The 14,811-nt window shown below is 37.7% G+C and overlaps 1 protein-coding gene and 1 pseudogene across 1 annotated transcript; both read right to left on the bottom strand.

Annotated features, from left to right (window-relative positions):
* Nucleotides 1-480: 480 nt before the first annotated feature.
* On the bottom strand, nucleotides 481-1,002 carry LOC149147266 (zinc finger CCCH domain-containing protein 18 pseudogene; annotated as a pseudogene).
* Nucleotides 1,003-9,920: 8,918 nt separating this feature from the next.
* On the bottom strand, nucleotides 9,921-10,604 carry LOC149147265 (uncharacterized). Its single transcript, XM_089441768.1, has one exon. It carries the CDS (start codon nucleotides 10,602-10,604, stop codon nucleotides 9,921-9,923), a length of 684 nt encoding a protein of 227 aa, XP_089297894.1.
* Between the last annotated feature and the right edge of the window lie 4,207 nt (nucleotides 10,605-14,811).

Below are 14,811 nucleotides of genomic sequence, written 5' to 3'. Positions count from 1 at the left end.
AACCTAGGTACAATCCGCTCTGCAGTCCTACTTTCCTCTGTTTTAAATTGCAACCTAGAAACAATCATCTTTTAATCATCTTGAGACCTGTAAACCTTGGTGGATAGCAGTTTCAGGCTTGTAAATCCAAACATACGCTTCTATTGGTATGGAATTCTCACATCCTCTACATGTCCGTATATCCTGAAAGGGGCAACAATAGAGTTTTTTAAGATATTTTTATTCCCGGGACCTGCACCTGGTGTCAATTACTAACCAGCACAAGCATGTCATGTCACTGGCAGGACATAGAACCCTGGTAAAACCAGATTAACTACCCCTTCCACCCACCAAGAAAGACGCACTGGATAATATAATAGAAACTGATACAACATACCTGAAATAGTTGGAAACATCCTCCTCCGTGAAAGTGCTTTCGGCAAGAAATGTCATGTAAATTTGATGACATCCAGAGCTGACACCACTCAAATAGTAGGGATCTCATTCACTTGGCCTATAAGTTGTGAACCTGTTAGAGTCCTCTACTAAAACAATGGCGCGCTGACCATGAGGCCTATCAACGAAGCTTACTGTATTCTTCAAGCGTGCTAGTAGATTTTTCAAGCTGTATCCTGCTTTCCCATGCCTCTGGCTCTCAGTCAAGTATCCCTTGGCTTGCAGGGTTTTCCCAAATCTCTCATAATAGAGTTGAGGTAGGGAAGCAATGGAAAGAGGGGCCCGTCTTCCTCTCAATAATTCTTGAAGTTCTAACTCTAATCTCTCCAATGATTCCACAGAGAAAGCTTCTTCGAAGCAGGGATCCAAGGGAATTGAACTCGAGACGTTGTCAGAGCGTGAATAATTGTGAGTAAAATGGCAGCTGGAGCCATGCTTGCAATATCCCTTGGAAAAATACAGGCATGGTTTCCAAGAAACTGGCTCACAGCTTACAGAAACGTCTATCATGGAATAAGATCCCCTATGATTCAATCCTGTCTCACTTCCATTCAAGAAAGAGAGCATCTCTATATAGACATGACTATCATTTGGTAGGTTGTAGGAATCAAGATTCTCAGTGGGATAGAAGAGATGATCTTGGAGCTGACAATCATCCCTGAGGTTCAGTAACTAGTCATGATAGTCTGAAAATTTGTGATCACTGGGTAAGCTTTGCTGGCGGCTCAAATTGATAAAGTCGTTGTGCTCATCAGTTACAAAATGGTTTGGATTCAAGACTTCATGATGGGCGAACAATGTTGAATCCTGCTATTGCTCATGTGGAATGTGAGTTCCCCCATGAAAGCCATTGGGTGCTGGAGAAGAGAATGAGCGAGACAACAAATTATAACACTAAGTGTAGTGCAGAGGTGATTGAAGAGGGGACGGAGATGATAAACCAAGCTCTATCTTGGCCTTGGAAATCATTGACTATAAGAGTGTATTAGGCGCAAATGCCAGGCGAATCATTTCTTGATCTCCCAGGTCTTGAAGAAGCAAATACCCAATGATCTTGGACACATTCTCTGGTTCTATGCTCTGAATCCTTATGAACACAATCCTTGTTGCTTCATATGTATCCATTTTTCCTTCTACAACTGGAAACATCAAATTCATAATGTACACTGCAACACAATATATTACGATTACATTACATTACATTTCCTACAACTAACTTAACTTCTGAAAAAACCACACAATTCATTTTCAAAAGCTCACCGTAAGGCCACTCAACCTAACTAATCTGGTTTAACAATCCTTCTCCATTAAATTCATAGAAACACACAGAAATTGAAACTCTCTGCTATCAAATACTGGGAACAAAGAAACTGAATCAGTAAAGCTTCCAACCATTGAAACTTGGTAATGGGAAAAACAATTTTATAAGAAGCCTCAAGGGTTAAAAAATAAGAATGTTGGGAAATGATGATATTGTACATGATGGTATTTATGACACACCATAATACACTATAATTCTCCCCCCTTTAGTGTAAAGGTACCTTTGTGAGGGGACTAATATACAGAAATGTTTGAAGTAGGCTTTATTTCATTCTCGTCCAAAAGGATAACAGAAATGTTTGAGGTAGGCTTTAAGTACTTTTCATATTCCCTTTTCAGCCAATGAACTCAGTGAAGCGCAAACTCTTCCCCGTTCTTTTACAAGCTATAGAGATAGGTCAGTGTTCTGAATTAGTTTTCCAGAGGGGTTCATCATTTTCTTAGTGCTTTCTTGCTGTAAGATTTTTTCATAGAATTGCTTTCGTTCAACACCACTTTGAATTGTAGCACAGCACTTCAAGTATACTGCTTACATATTCTGCAAGTCAGCGTACATTTCTATTGGGTCAACTGTCTCCTCGATTCCTATCTACCTACACAAACCATCGTTTAGTGTGGTTGTGCTAGTATTTCCATCTGACATTTTAACCTACCTCTAGAAAGGAAAGACAGAACAGTATGCCCCACAGAAAATCAACTGCATCTGCAAGTTTTGAGAACTTAAGCAAGTAAATATAGTATATTTATGGCACACCATAATACACTATAATTATCCCCCCTTTAGTGTAATGGTACCTTTGTGAGGGGACTAATATACAAAAATGTTTGAGAATAATGAAGCAATATGTTCACTATGATCTGAATTAATCTATTCACACATCCCAAAATAAGGGAATCTGTACTTACTATCAACAGACACACCAAAGAATGATGTGAATTAGTCTATGATCAGAATTAGTCCTATTCACACATCCAAAAATAAGGGAACTGCATACAATATTCACTTCCTTGAGTGAGGACAAACCAACACTGCAAAAACAAGTGAAGTTCACTCCAAAATTGCACTGAAATGACTTGTGATTACATAATTATATACATGAAACAATCTCCTTGGATGAAGTTTTGACTAAGCTAACCTGTGATATAAAGGACTTATTTTCATGTTCTCTCTGTAGCTAGAGAGGCAGGGGATGTTCATTAACTATTCCTTTGGATTTACGACATTACTAATTTGAGTTTGTGGCTGTAAGGTTAATGCATTTCTCTATTTTCTGCCTATGGCCTATTTATGAGATACAATTCTATGTGTATTCAAGTAATAATATCTGACCTCTGACCTCTGACCTTTGTTCTATGTCTTGTACAAAGATCTCTGTCTTCAGTGTAGCTTGCACAACAGTTAGTGGGCAATGGAATAACAAGATGTACCTTTGCTATTCAGTATGCCAATCAGGGCTTTGAGTTTTAGTTTTTGTGTTCAATGCAATTCTGAGTGCAACTTCTCTACGATCACCTCTATACTCACCATCCTTCTGAAGGCATGTGAAGTTGGCGTTGTTTGTAGAAACTAGAAATGGCACTGTGGCAGAGTGGAAGGTATGCACTACTATCAGAGAGGGATCCAACTACTTCCAAAGCACATCCAAGACCTCTCAATGTCAAAAACACCAATGTTGAAGAAAACTTCAAGAATAAGGGTAAAACTTCATTAGCGTAGAAAACCTTTATTTTATGCATGGTGTCGGAAAACTCAAACTAGTAACTTCCCAAAGCACCATGGGTGACAAGAACACATTCAAAAGCACCATGGGTGACAAGAACACATTCAAATTGCAACTCCAAAAGTAAAATAAACGGAAGAAGCCCCTTCCAGCCTCAAAACACACATTCAAATTGCAAAACTCCAAAGGTAAAATAAACCGAAGAAGCCCCTTCCAACCTCAAAACTTAATATCAGCATTAATCAATACAAGCAGACTTCAGGTACATAGTAGATGACGAAGAAAAAAAAATTCATTCAAACATGACCAAATATACATATTTTTGGGTATTAGTGGCAACGGGACAACACTTTGGGGTACTTACAAATGAGTTGAGTTGGGGACCTGTCTTTTCTCTAAAGCAATCCAAAGGTTCTGTCGCTCACCCTCCTTTTAGCAATTGATGATTTTGGAGAGTACCCCTTCACCAGGGCCGCTATGAACAAAATGATGAGGGTTTAGAGTGGGTGAACCACAACAAAAGAAATTTTCGTAAGGCGTGGAACCCCAATGACATGGTAAGAATAGATAATGAGTGCGGCGTTACATTTGATCCCAGAGCCTTGCCAGCTCAAAATAAAAATGGGATTGGATTCTAATGAAAGCCTGACAAGCTTCTGCATGCGATGGCTTTATCTCAACACCTTTGCATTTAGATATTTGATCAAGATAAACTTAATGATGCCTTTTAATATGAAATGTTCTAAAGAATATAGGTTTCTTTGCTTGGGAAGCTGGGTGAAACCTAATCTTAAGTTAGCTCTATAGGAATTCGGTTAATGTCACCGTTCTGAAAAAAACTTGCCACTCGTTTGACTGAATTGAGCATATTCTTAGAATTCAGCTTATTCTTGTCGAAAACAATAAGAAATTAATCACTTTTAATAGCGAGTGTAGATTGGCGCTAAATTTAATTTTATATTTTAAAGTCCGTAGATGATCTCTCGATTTATTTGTGTGTTTCTAAAAATAGATTTAGATGGATTCAGGATGGCAACGCCTTACAGATACCCTAACTTTTCAACTGGATGTTGGATCTCGAGTGGTTATATAGCAACGTTTGAGGAGAATTTAGAGAAGAGGGAGGTGAGTTTGGGTACCGAGCATCCTCCATCTGCCAACTACGAAATATATCGTACAACACACCAACTATATATTCCGTTTTTATCTGTAGTTTTATTTAGGATAATCCCATTTTACCCATAGTTCCCAAATACGCCGAATCAGAGGAAAAAAAAACAGAAATTCGAGAGTTCGATTCGTATATCGGATGATTCGATGAAAATTCGTCCCAATTCATGGTAGCGTCGGGTGAAAAATGAAAATTTATGACACGGATTTGTTAATTTGCATGTTTGGAATGGTAACTGCCTTGACTCTTAAACAAAAACAAAAATAGATGCAGATGGCTGCGCGATAGCGTAAAATGGAAATTAATAGTGAGAAGAGGAAATTTCCCAGTTTTCAATTTCAGTGTGGCTGAGATAACAACGAAAGAATTTTCGAGTTGAAATAAATTTATAAAAAGTAATTATTTATTTTATAAATAGTAATTGTTTTTTATATATATTTAGGTTAAGAATTTATTTTTTATATATATTTATGTTAAAAATTGATTTTTTTATATATATTTAGGAGACCAAGCAATTGCTTGAAAGGTCAAAAGTGGCCAGAATCCAGACAAATTTTTTTCAAAAGATCTTGTAGAGACAGTGTTTGAATCGTGTTTTTGATGGTGGAAATGGATTCAACACCATCAAATACTTCTAGGACACTTGAATTTTTGAAGTTTAACAACTATAACTTGGATTTACAAAATTCTTGCAGGATTTTTTTCTAAACATGATCGGAATTTCCATAACTTTCTGAGCCATTCCTCCTGCTAGTCAGACTAGCGCATATATTTATATTAAGAGTAATTTTATAAAAATAAGTTTTGAATATTTATTTTTTAAATATGTATTAATTACAAAATTAATTTAAATAAAATCTGAAACTAAAGAAAGATAGTTTTGAGTTTTGAATATTTAATTTTTAAATATATATTAATTACCCAAAGATTTTAGATAGGAGATACAGTTTTGAGTTTTGAATATTTAAATTTAAATTATATTAATTACTAAAAGATTTTAGATAAGATCTGAACACAAAAGGATTTAGTTTACAGTTTTGAAAATAACAAATATTCTGAAAATAACATATAAGTGTGGTTGTGGTTTTAGTTAATAAATTGTACTTTTAAAATTATTTATATTGATTAAAATTATTTAAATTTCAAAATGAATAAAAAAACATGAAAACAAGGTATTGAAGTTAAATGAAAAATATATATATATATATATATTTAGATATTTAAGATATATGCTGTGATTTTTTTTTTTAATTGAAATTTTATCATCCCAATTTTTATCATATTATATTTGAATTTGATAATTATAATTTTACCTGAATGGAAACATATTTCATAACTAACAATTCAACATTGGCTTGATATGCTTTATAAGCGAGCATATTGTGTTTTTAGTTGGCAGTTTTATTTAAGGATAATCCCATTTTACGTAAGTTGAAGCCGAGATCATGGGCTTCCTAACACTTCGCCATGGAATTAACATTATATGTAAGCAAATTACGTTATACAGTTTGTACATGTACAGGGATAGTTTGGTAGCCATGGCAAGATTTTCCTGTACACCCGTAGCAAGCATTCAACATGAAAAGCATGGCTAATAGAAGCATACCTAAAAGGCCGCATATCGGTACAAAGATGTTTTCATTACCCGTTGCTAGCTAGCGCTAGATGTTGAAAGCATTTTGCGGAGATTGGATATTCGGACAAAAACAGGTTGATAAAGTAGTCTTTTTTCAGATCGAGAAAAGCAGGATTATATATTCATAATTCAGGAAATTTAAGATTACATTCTTTCGAAAGCTTTATATATAAAGGATTTTCCTGTAAAAACCAAGTTGGCTGCCAGACAAGTATGCCAACAATATATCATATAATGGAAAATACAGTCCATAGACTTCAGGTGTTTCCCGAGAATAATATGTAAGTCAAGACAGAACCCAATTTGAGATGTATAAGCCTTTGTCGTTATCGACATCTAACCAGTTGCAGAGTCAATTTACATTCATACATTATCCCAAAAGTTCAAAAGCAAAACACAGTAGTAAAAATAAACTGGTGTAGTTACCAAATTTTACAAAAAGGATAGAGGTGAAAAAACTTACCTTGGTAGTGGGAAATCCCCAATGTCTGTGGTTTCCTGATCCATGATAATTTCTATATGCATTTTTCCCGCTTTGCCTTATAAGCCCTTCTTTCATAGTCCATGAGCATCTATGTTCTGATCCTTGCCACCCTGACTGATAGTGGAGTTGTTGAACTGTTTCTATAGTAATTTGATCCGCCTTAGCCATCCCTCTATATATGGGTTTGTGATGTTTTCCTTACCCATAGTATGATCAATTATGACTTTAGAATCTCCATGGATATCCAAGAGGGGGATATCCAGAAGTTTTGAGAATCATAGTGTTAGTGCTTCTGCCGCCATGCCAGTGAGCTCGGAAAGTCTGAGATTCTGAGATGACAAGTATAAAACCACAGCCACAAGTGTGCTGTTGAGCAGCACCATCAAAGAAACCCATAGAGTGTATTATCTGAAGATCATTCTTTTTGTGTTTTGAAGCTTTTGTGCAGCCATCCTTAGTAGCATATATAGAGTAGCAGATTAATATGTTTTCAGTAACCTTATAAAAGTTTCCTGTGCAGTTTTGGAAAATATAGTAATTCCTCCACTTCCATATTTCCTAGAATATGATAGGTGGTATGATCCTCCAGCCCATCTTTTGTGCACTCCACCATTTTAGACAATCCATTAAGAAGAAATTTTTTTCCAAACATGAATAGTATGTTGACATTGGAAAAAGATGTGGTTGTTGCTTTCCGATTCTACTTTGTAGATAGGAGTCCATGCCATTGCCTCTTTTGTAGATTTTCCCAAGTAAGATTTTTGTTGTGGTAGACCAATCAAGTAAAAAGGATGATTTTTTTTGGAATTTTTGTTTTCCAAAAAGAAGTTAATACATGTTTCTCATGTACTTCAGCATCTGCGGTACAGAGTGAGAAGTATATATCAGCGACATTGATGCTCTCATTTTTCATCTTCCTTCACCAGATTAGCTTGTCATGGTTGCTCGCACTGCAGATCCCTAGTTGCTTCATCTTGTCAATGATGCAGTCCCATACCAGGTCCCACTGTTGAATTAGACCAAGTTCTTGAGAGCTTTTCCAAATCGGGTATGGACCCCTCCATAGTGAAATGGCTTGACCCCAGAAAAATATACCTCTACTGTTTAGAGTGTTAATAAGCTGCTCCGGAATCAGATTAATATTGCCAGATCCCAGGATGTGATCAAAGCCAATGAGAATGTTGTGGCCAGAACCAAAGTTCCAAAGTTCCAAGTAAGGTGTTGGAGGAAGATCTTTGTGAATTTTTTGAAGCTGTGCGAGATGGTCGATCCATGTGTGGCCCCAATGGAGCCCTGGCGGAACCAGTGTATAAAATCATGATTCTTTTAGTATTTTTGTCTAAGGATGTGACTCGAGGTTCCTGAGCCAAAAATACCCCCCCAAAGTGACTTAATTAATAGGGCCCTTCCAAAACGTCGGATGTCAAGTATTCCCCATCCCCCCATGACCCTAGGTAGGGTGATCTTGGATATCTTAGGCAAGGGATATTTCTTATGTTCATGGCTGCCCCCCAAATGAAGTTTGCCATAACAGGGTCTAGAGAGTGGATGATAGCAGCAGGGATATGGTAAAAATGGACCCAGTATACCCAAAGTTGATTTATGATAGCTTGTGATAGGATAACATCCACCCAGGGATAGACATCTAAATTCCGACCCCGAAATTCTTTTGAAATATCTATCAACAAGCCAAAACCAGTCGGCATTCCTATATTTGCAAGGTTTAATATAGTATCCCAAGTACTTCGTACCTTGACACATTAATTTGGCTTCAATTCCAAACAGGTTTTTTATGTAAACAATAATGTCTAAAGCACACTCTCCATGAAATATAATAGATTTTTTAGCATTCAGGTACAAACGAGTAGCATTTGCAAATCTCCTGAAAATATGAAAGAGGCATAACCAAGTAAAACGATTCAACATACCCATGATGAGCACATCGTCGACAAAGAAGCCATGTGATATATTGATGTTACAATCCATCTTTAGAGCTTGGAAATGGTTTCTTTCCACAACTTTAGAAATGTGCAGGCTTAGGCCATCCATAGCCAGAATAAATAATAGTGGCGACAAGGAGCATCCCTCTCTCAGTCCTCGCCCTACCCGGAAGAATTTAGTAGGCCAGCGATTGATGATTACAGAGTAATCTACATTAATGACGCAAGCCATGATCCATTCCACACATTTGTGATGTAGTCCGATTTTAAACCAGACAAGTCCGAGGTAGCCCCAATCCAAGCAGTCGAAGGCCTTCCTCAGATCAACTTGTAGGATAGCAGCATTAATGTTTTTTGTATGGATCGAATGCATAGCTTCTTGTGCATTGGCTACAGCGTCATGAATCTACCTTCCTTGTAGGAATCAGTGTTGTTCCAGAGAAATGTAGGTCGAAAGAGTATTTCTTAGGCGCTCAACAATGGTCTTTGAGATTACTTTGTAGATTAGATTGCACAGCGAAATTGGCCTGTAGTCTTCAAAACCAACAGACGGTTTTCGCTTTGGAATCAGGGTGATGTATGTGGCCTTGACGCATTGTTGAACATGCCCAGTGAGCCGAGATTCCTCCACCATTTGCAGTAGTTCATGTTTGAGAATGTCAAAGAAATGCGTGAATATCTCCACCGTCCACCCATCTGGATCCGGGCTTTTGTCGCTATTGAAAGATTTGAGGACCCTGAGTAATTCCTCCTCAGAGATGCAGCTGAACAATGCATCATTTGAAGCTTGGTCAAACATAGTTGGGTAATGTTCAATCCCCCAAATGAGATCTTCTTCCACTATGTTTTCTCTGCGCTCAAAAGCTGCTTTGAAATGTGCAGTCGCAACATTTGAAATATCCTTCTGAGTCCAGATATATTTTCCATTCTCATCATTGAGCCCCCATATGGAATTTGTGTTACGCCTATGATTTGCAAATCGATGGAAGAACTTAGTGTTTCTGTCACTCTCTTTTATCCAGATCGCCCTGCTTTTGAGGCTCTATGTAGCTTCTTCAAAATCTAAGAGGTGTTTTCTTTTTAATTCCAGTTCCTGAATACGAGAGCGGGTGGCATCTGGAAGATTATTAGTAGCTATCAACGGGAGGAGGAGGTCCAGTTTCGCTTGAATGTCATTTAGTTCTTTTTTCATGCACAACCGTTTTTCCTTTTGCTAGTTCTTCACAACCCCGCGGAGAGACTCTAGTTTGTCCATAATGAGTTCCATAGGGGTGGATTCAAGTTTCCCAACCTGGCCCCAAGTGTCTCTCACCAGAGTGTTGAAATCAGGATCATCTAGCCAGGCCCTGTTGAATTTGAAAGGCATGCCTCGGCAAAACATCGACTTCCACCAAACTAGAGTAATGGGCCTATGGTCAGATAAAAAGTTGCTGATGATTTCTGTCTGTACATCTTCGAATCTAGCAAATAATTGTTCATGCATCAAGAAATGGTCCAGTCTCTTGGCAATATATGCCACACCAGCGCGTCCATTGTCCCAGGTAGGGGTCATCTCCATCGGGCATATGTCAATAAAATTATGGGCAAGTAGAGCATCTTTAAACATCCCCGTCAGTGGGTCGATCCTTCTCATACAACCCCAAACTTCTTCTAGAGCGATAGTGTAGTTTAAATCCCCAACAATCATAAGGGTGGCCAACTCCATAATGCCAAAGGAGAACAAATAGTCCCAGAAAATGGACCTATCTCTGTAAGGAGCATAGGTGTTTAAAATATGAATGCGGCCGCACATACCCCGTAAATGTCCTTCTAGAAGGATGCCTGCAAAACAATGATATGCTTTGATATTGGCCCATTTAGGGTCCCATATTGCCACTAAACCACCCGAGAGACCCATAGTCGTTGTAGCAGATATATGTCGTTCAGGGAGCATTTTCCTGAAATATTGAATCACCTGTGGAACAAAGTACATGGATTCTTGAAGAAGAATGATGTAAGGGTGTAGGGAGGAGAAAAGACTTTTAAGGGCCTGATATTTCAGGGCAACTCCCAATCCCCATATGTTTAGGGACATGATGAAAGTCATGGAGACGTCGGCTAAAGCATTCGTGCTCTAAGGGCCTTTGAGGGGGGGCATGTTAGCAATAGGTACATCGACCAAGAATCGGTCCATTCGGGAGGTGTGAGGGGTAGTTTTAGGATGACCCTTGAAATGCTTTCTCCCACGATTCTGTTTGCGTCTGACAGTAATATTTCCAGCTGAAGTAGGGTTAATGTGGGGGTAGGTGAGCCAGCTGGTTTATGGATAGTAAGAGACCATAGGTCTAGCGTTTTCCTAGCAAGCAGAAATTCCAGGTCACTGCCGATGGAGTTAGTAGGAGAGTCCAGTGGTGAGTAGTCTAATGACACTGCTTTTCAACCTTGAAAGTTATGGAAATTCTGGTTATATTTTCAAAAAATCCTGTAGGGATTTTTGTAAATTTAAGTTAAAACAGTTAAACTTCAAGATTTTAGGTGCTTTTGAAGTTTTTTATGACGCTGAATCTATTTTCACCATCAAAAACATGATTTAAACACTGCTTGTATAAGATTTTTTGAAATATTTTTGCCCAGATTCTGACCACTTTTGACTGTCCAACTACTCCATTAATAAATACATTTCCCACAATGCTATAACGTATTAATCGATAATAACAACATTGAAGCTTAATTGATCACTTCGCTAAATAGGGAGGAGTATCCCGGGAAAAGCTGAGTTTCATAGTGGTCCTTACAAAGTTCATTGTGTGGAAGCCTTCCGCACAAGTTAATTTCTTACACTTATCAAGAACATGCAAATATGTTGTTAATATTATAAATTACGTCCATCAAATTAATGAATGGATTGAATAAAGTTCGACTAACTGGATATCCCAGGAAACACTGAGTTTCGCGGTGATCCCTACAAAGTTCATTGTGTGAAGGCCCTGCCACAATAAACTTCCGCACAAGGGAATTTCGTACAATTATCAAAGACCAGCAAATATGTTGGTAATATTATAAATTCCACCCATCAAATTATCAGATGGATTGAATAAAGTTCGACTGGCTGGGAGATATTATATAACTAGCGGTTATATGATCTATCATAGTTGATTCGTAATAACCAATCAAGAATCATGTCACTTAAGGATGCCAATCTAATGATAAAGAAGTGGGTAATTTTATAACAACAGTTCCACTTAAAGATGCCAATCTAATGATAAAGAAGTGGGTAATTTTATAACAACAGTTCCGCTCCGATATGACATTTTGGATGTTTTTTTTTAATAAGCAAAGGACAATGTAATATTTATATTTTTGGCCGTTGGCTGATTGATGCTCTTATCCCAGAATGTGTATAACAACTTCATTATTTATAACTTTTTTAGGAGTCGTCTAATGAGGTGGAGGAATTGTCTGGATGGTTAAAAGTGACAGAAATTTGGGTATTTCAAAAAATCTTGTAGAGACAGTGTTTGAATGGTGTTTTTGATGGTGGAAATATACTCAGCACCATCAAAAACGTCTAGGGCACCTAAAATTTTGAAGTTTAACAACTATAACTTGGATTTACAAAAATTCTTGCCGAATTTTCTTTAAATATGATCGGAATTTCCATAACTTTCCGAGCAATTCCTCCGAAACTAGTTAAACTACGGCATTTTTTTAGGCATTGCCCATAGTAACTGGCAAGCAATAGATGTAAGTGAAATAATTAAAATACGATGGTCTTTTGCTCCTTAGGGGAAATGATACATTCAAGATACCCGCACTGCTGGTCTCAATTAATCAAACTAGAGCCTTTTTTTTATCAGAATCGAAGAGTTCCTCTGCTATTTGATTTACATGTCTCCATCACCATCCGACAACACAATATTTGACACATGGAATCCCCCACCTTTCGCAGATATTTGTCTCAGTCCACATGATAACACATTGAATTTGAGTCATTCACTATATTCCATGGAGAACGTCTGCGTCACTGTCAGAGGCACACCACCAGCACTCACAGCTGCAATACTTGTGGCCTTAGAGCTACTGATATTGGAGGCCAAAGCGGGCATCGTGTACTCAATCATATCGTATTTTGAGAAGGTACTTTAGAAAATTTTCCACTCTTGAACATGTTTCTGGTCACTGTTTTTCAGCTCCATATCTTTTGCCGGAGACACGTGAACCTTGCTCTATATGGTCGTTATCTGGAAGGTTACGAACATCTCCATTACCTCTAAAAGCCAATCGTTCAGAAGTAGCCTGCCTATAGAAAACTTGACTTCACAGGGGTAAAAGTTAAGCCATGACATCCATGGTATACTGTTTCACACAATTGAAGTGAATCATATGGAAAATAATCTACATAATGCTTGTGTGCTAATAATCTATATATTGCTCCTGTGTTATTCCTCGCTACTATATGATTTTATTCCCTGGAAGAGCAATGTTCACGTTTGAGAACCCAGGGTTCCTATAATCGTTCCGGAGTAAACCTCTATACGTAATGCTAATGCAGAAGGGCCTGGTGTCCACCGTTGCCCAGCAGGTTGACGGTGAAAATCCCAATCTGTACTTCCATTCATTGAAAATTGAAATTGCCATTCATTGAAAATTGGCCCTATCCCGTGAATTATTCCGAACAAGCATTCAAGAACTGGAACACAGGAAGAAGAAAATTCTAATGACAGAAGAAGCCACATGGAGATTAAAGAGCAGGGCACTAGTTAAATGAAGGTGACCGAAATACAAAATTTTTTCACAGATACCCTAATTTCTGCAAGAATATAAATTCCATATGGCAAATCAAAGATTCAGATGGTCACATTTTCCAGACTCAAGAAGAAATAAGCAATGCTACTATAACCTACTTTCAGAACGCTTATAAAAGAAGTGAACATCTTTCTGTGGAAGATATGATTTGGGGAATTGATCCATACCCCGCCATGTTTAAGGAAGTTTCCAAGGAAGAGCTGCTGGGGTTCTTAAGTCTTTTAAGAGTAACAAAAGCCCCTGATGGATCGACCATTGAGCTGTTTACCCACTTTTTTGATATGGTCAAGACGGATCTATTGAGTATGATCGAGGATTCAAGGAATTTGGGTTTCATTCATCAGAAGATAACCTCCACTTACATCACCCTCATTCTTAAAAACAACGCTGCTGAGTGCTTCTCGGACTAGGAGCCGTTGAGGCTTGTAAGCATCCGAGAGGGCCGAGATTTGTGAGGGTTGAGGATCTCACTGTTGGAAGAAATTGATCTGGTGCGTGTAGAGTTACAAAGTGTATTTTGAAATCCTGCCTTGCATGTTGTATTGTGCCTTCTGATATGTTGTTGGTGTGGCTTATTGTGTGGAACTAGTTGGTGTTGACTTTGGAGTAAAAGCTTGTGGCTTGGCATAGCGTGGCAGTTGAATTTTCTTAAATGGCAATAGTGGCAGAAGAAGATTTGAATTAGATAGAAGAATATGAAGACACCGATGCAATGCTGAAACGATTAATGCCCAATTTCTTAGGTAAAAGTTTTAAACTTTGGGCAATTAAAATCGAAGGATTGCTTGGTTCAGTAGATTTATGGAAATTTGTCCAAGAAGTTTCTATAAATTTTGATGATAAGCATAGAAATGCAATAGCATTGTTTCTCATCATATCAGCTTTAGATGAAAATATTTTGTCTAGTATTTTGTATGAATTTGGTGAAATACGTGATGCAAAAATATTTTGGGATATTCTTGAAAAGAAATACAATATGGAGGGTACTAAGAACGCTGAAGTTGATGAAGGAGTTGTTGCTAAAAGTGATTGTGTTGAAAGCATCACCGCTGGGATTAAGGCTGAAAGTATGTCTTTAACTGGCAATAGAGTAGTATGTGATATTAAGGAAACACTCTGTGATGCAGAGATTTATGAAGTCAAATTTGATGACAATTATGTATCGCATGATGAGTGGTTAAATATGACGCATGAAAAGCATCTTATTGATGAGTTGTTGTTTGATGAGAAGAATCAAATGCAGGACAACATGTTTGCAGAAATAGAATTGACGAAAGAGGTTGAAGACATGAATCAACCAACTATGTCAGCAAAGAAAA

The sequence above is a fragment of the Pinus tabuliformis genome, chromosome 9, assembly GCF_031772625.1.
Source record: "Pinus tabuliformis cultivar Carrire ecotype Pingquan chromosome 9, CPIR1, whole genome shotgun sequence".
NCBI lineage: Eukaryota > Viridiplantae > Streptophyta > Pinopsida > Pinales > Pinaceae > Pinus > Pinus tabuliformis.
Note: the sequence above shows the minus strand (reverse complement) of the source record. Positions and strands in the feature narration are given on the sequence as shown.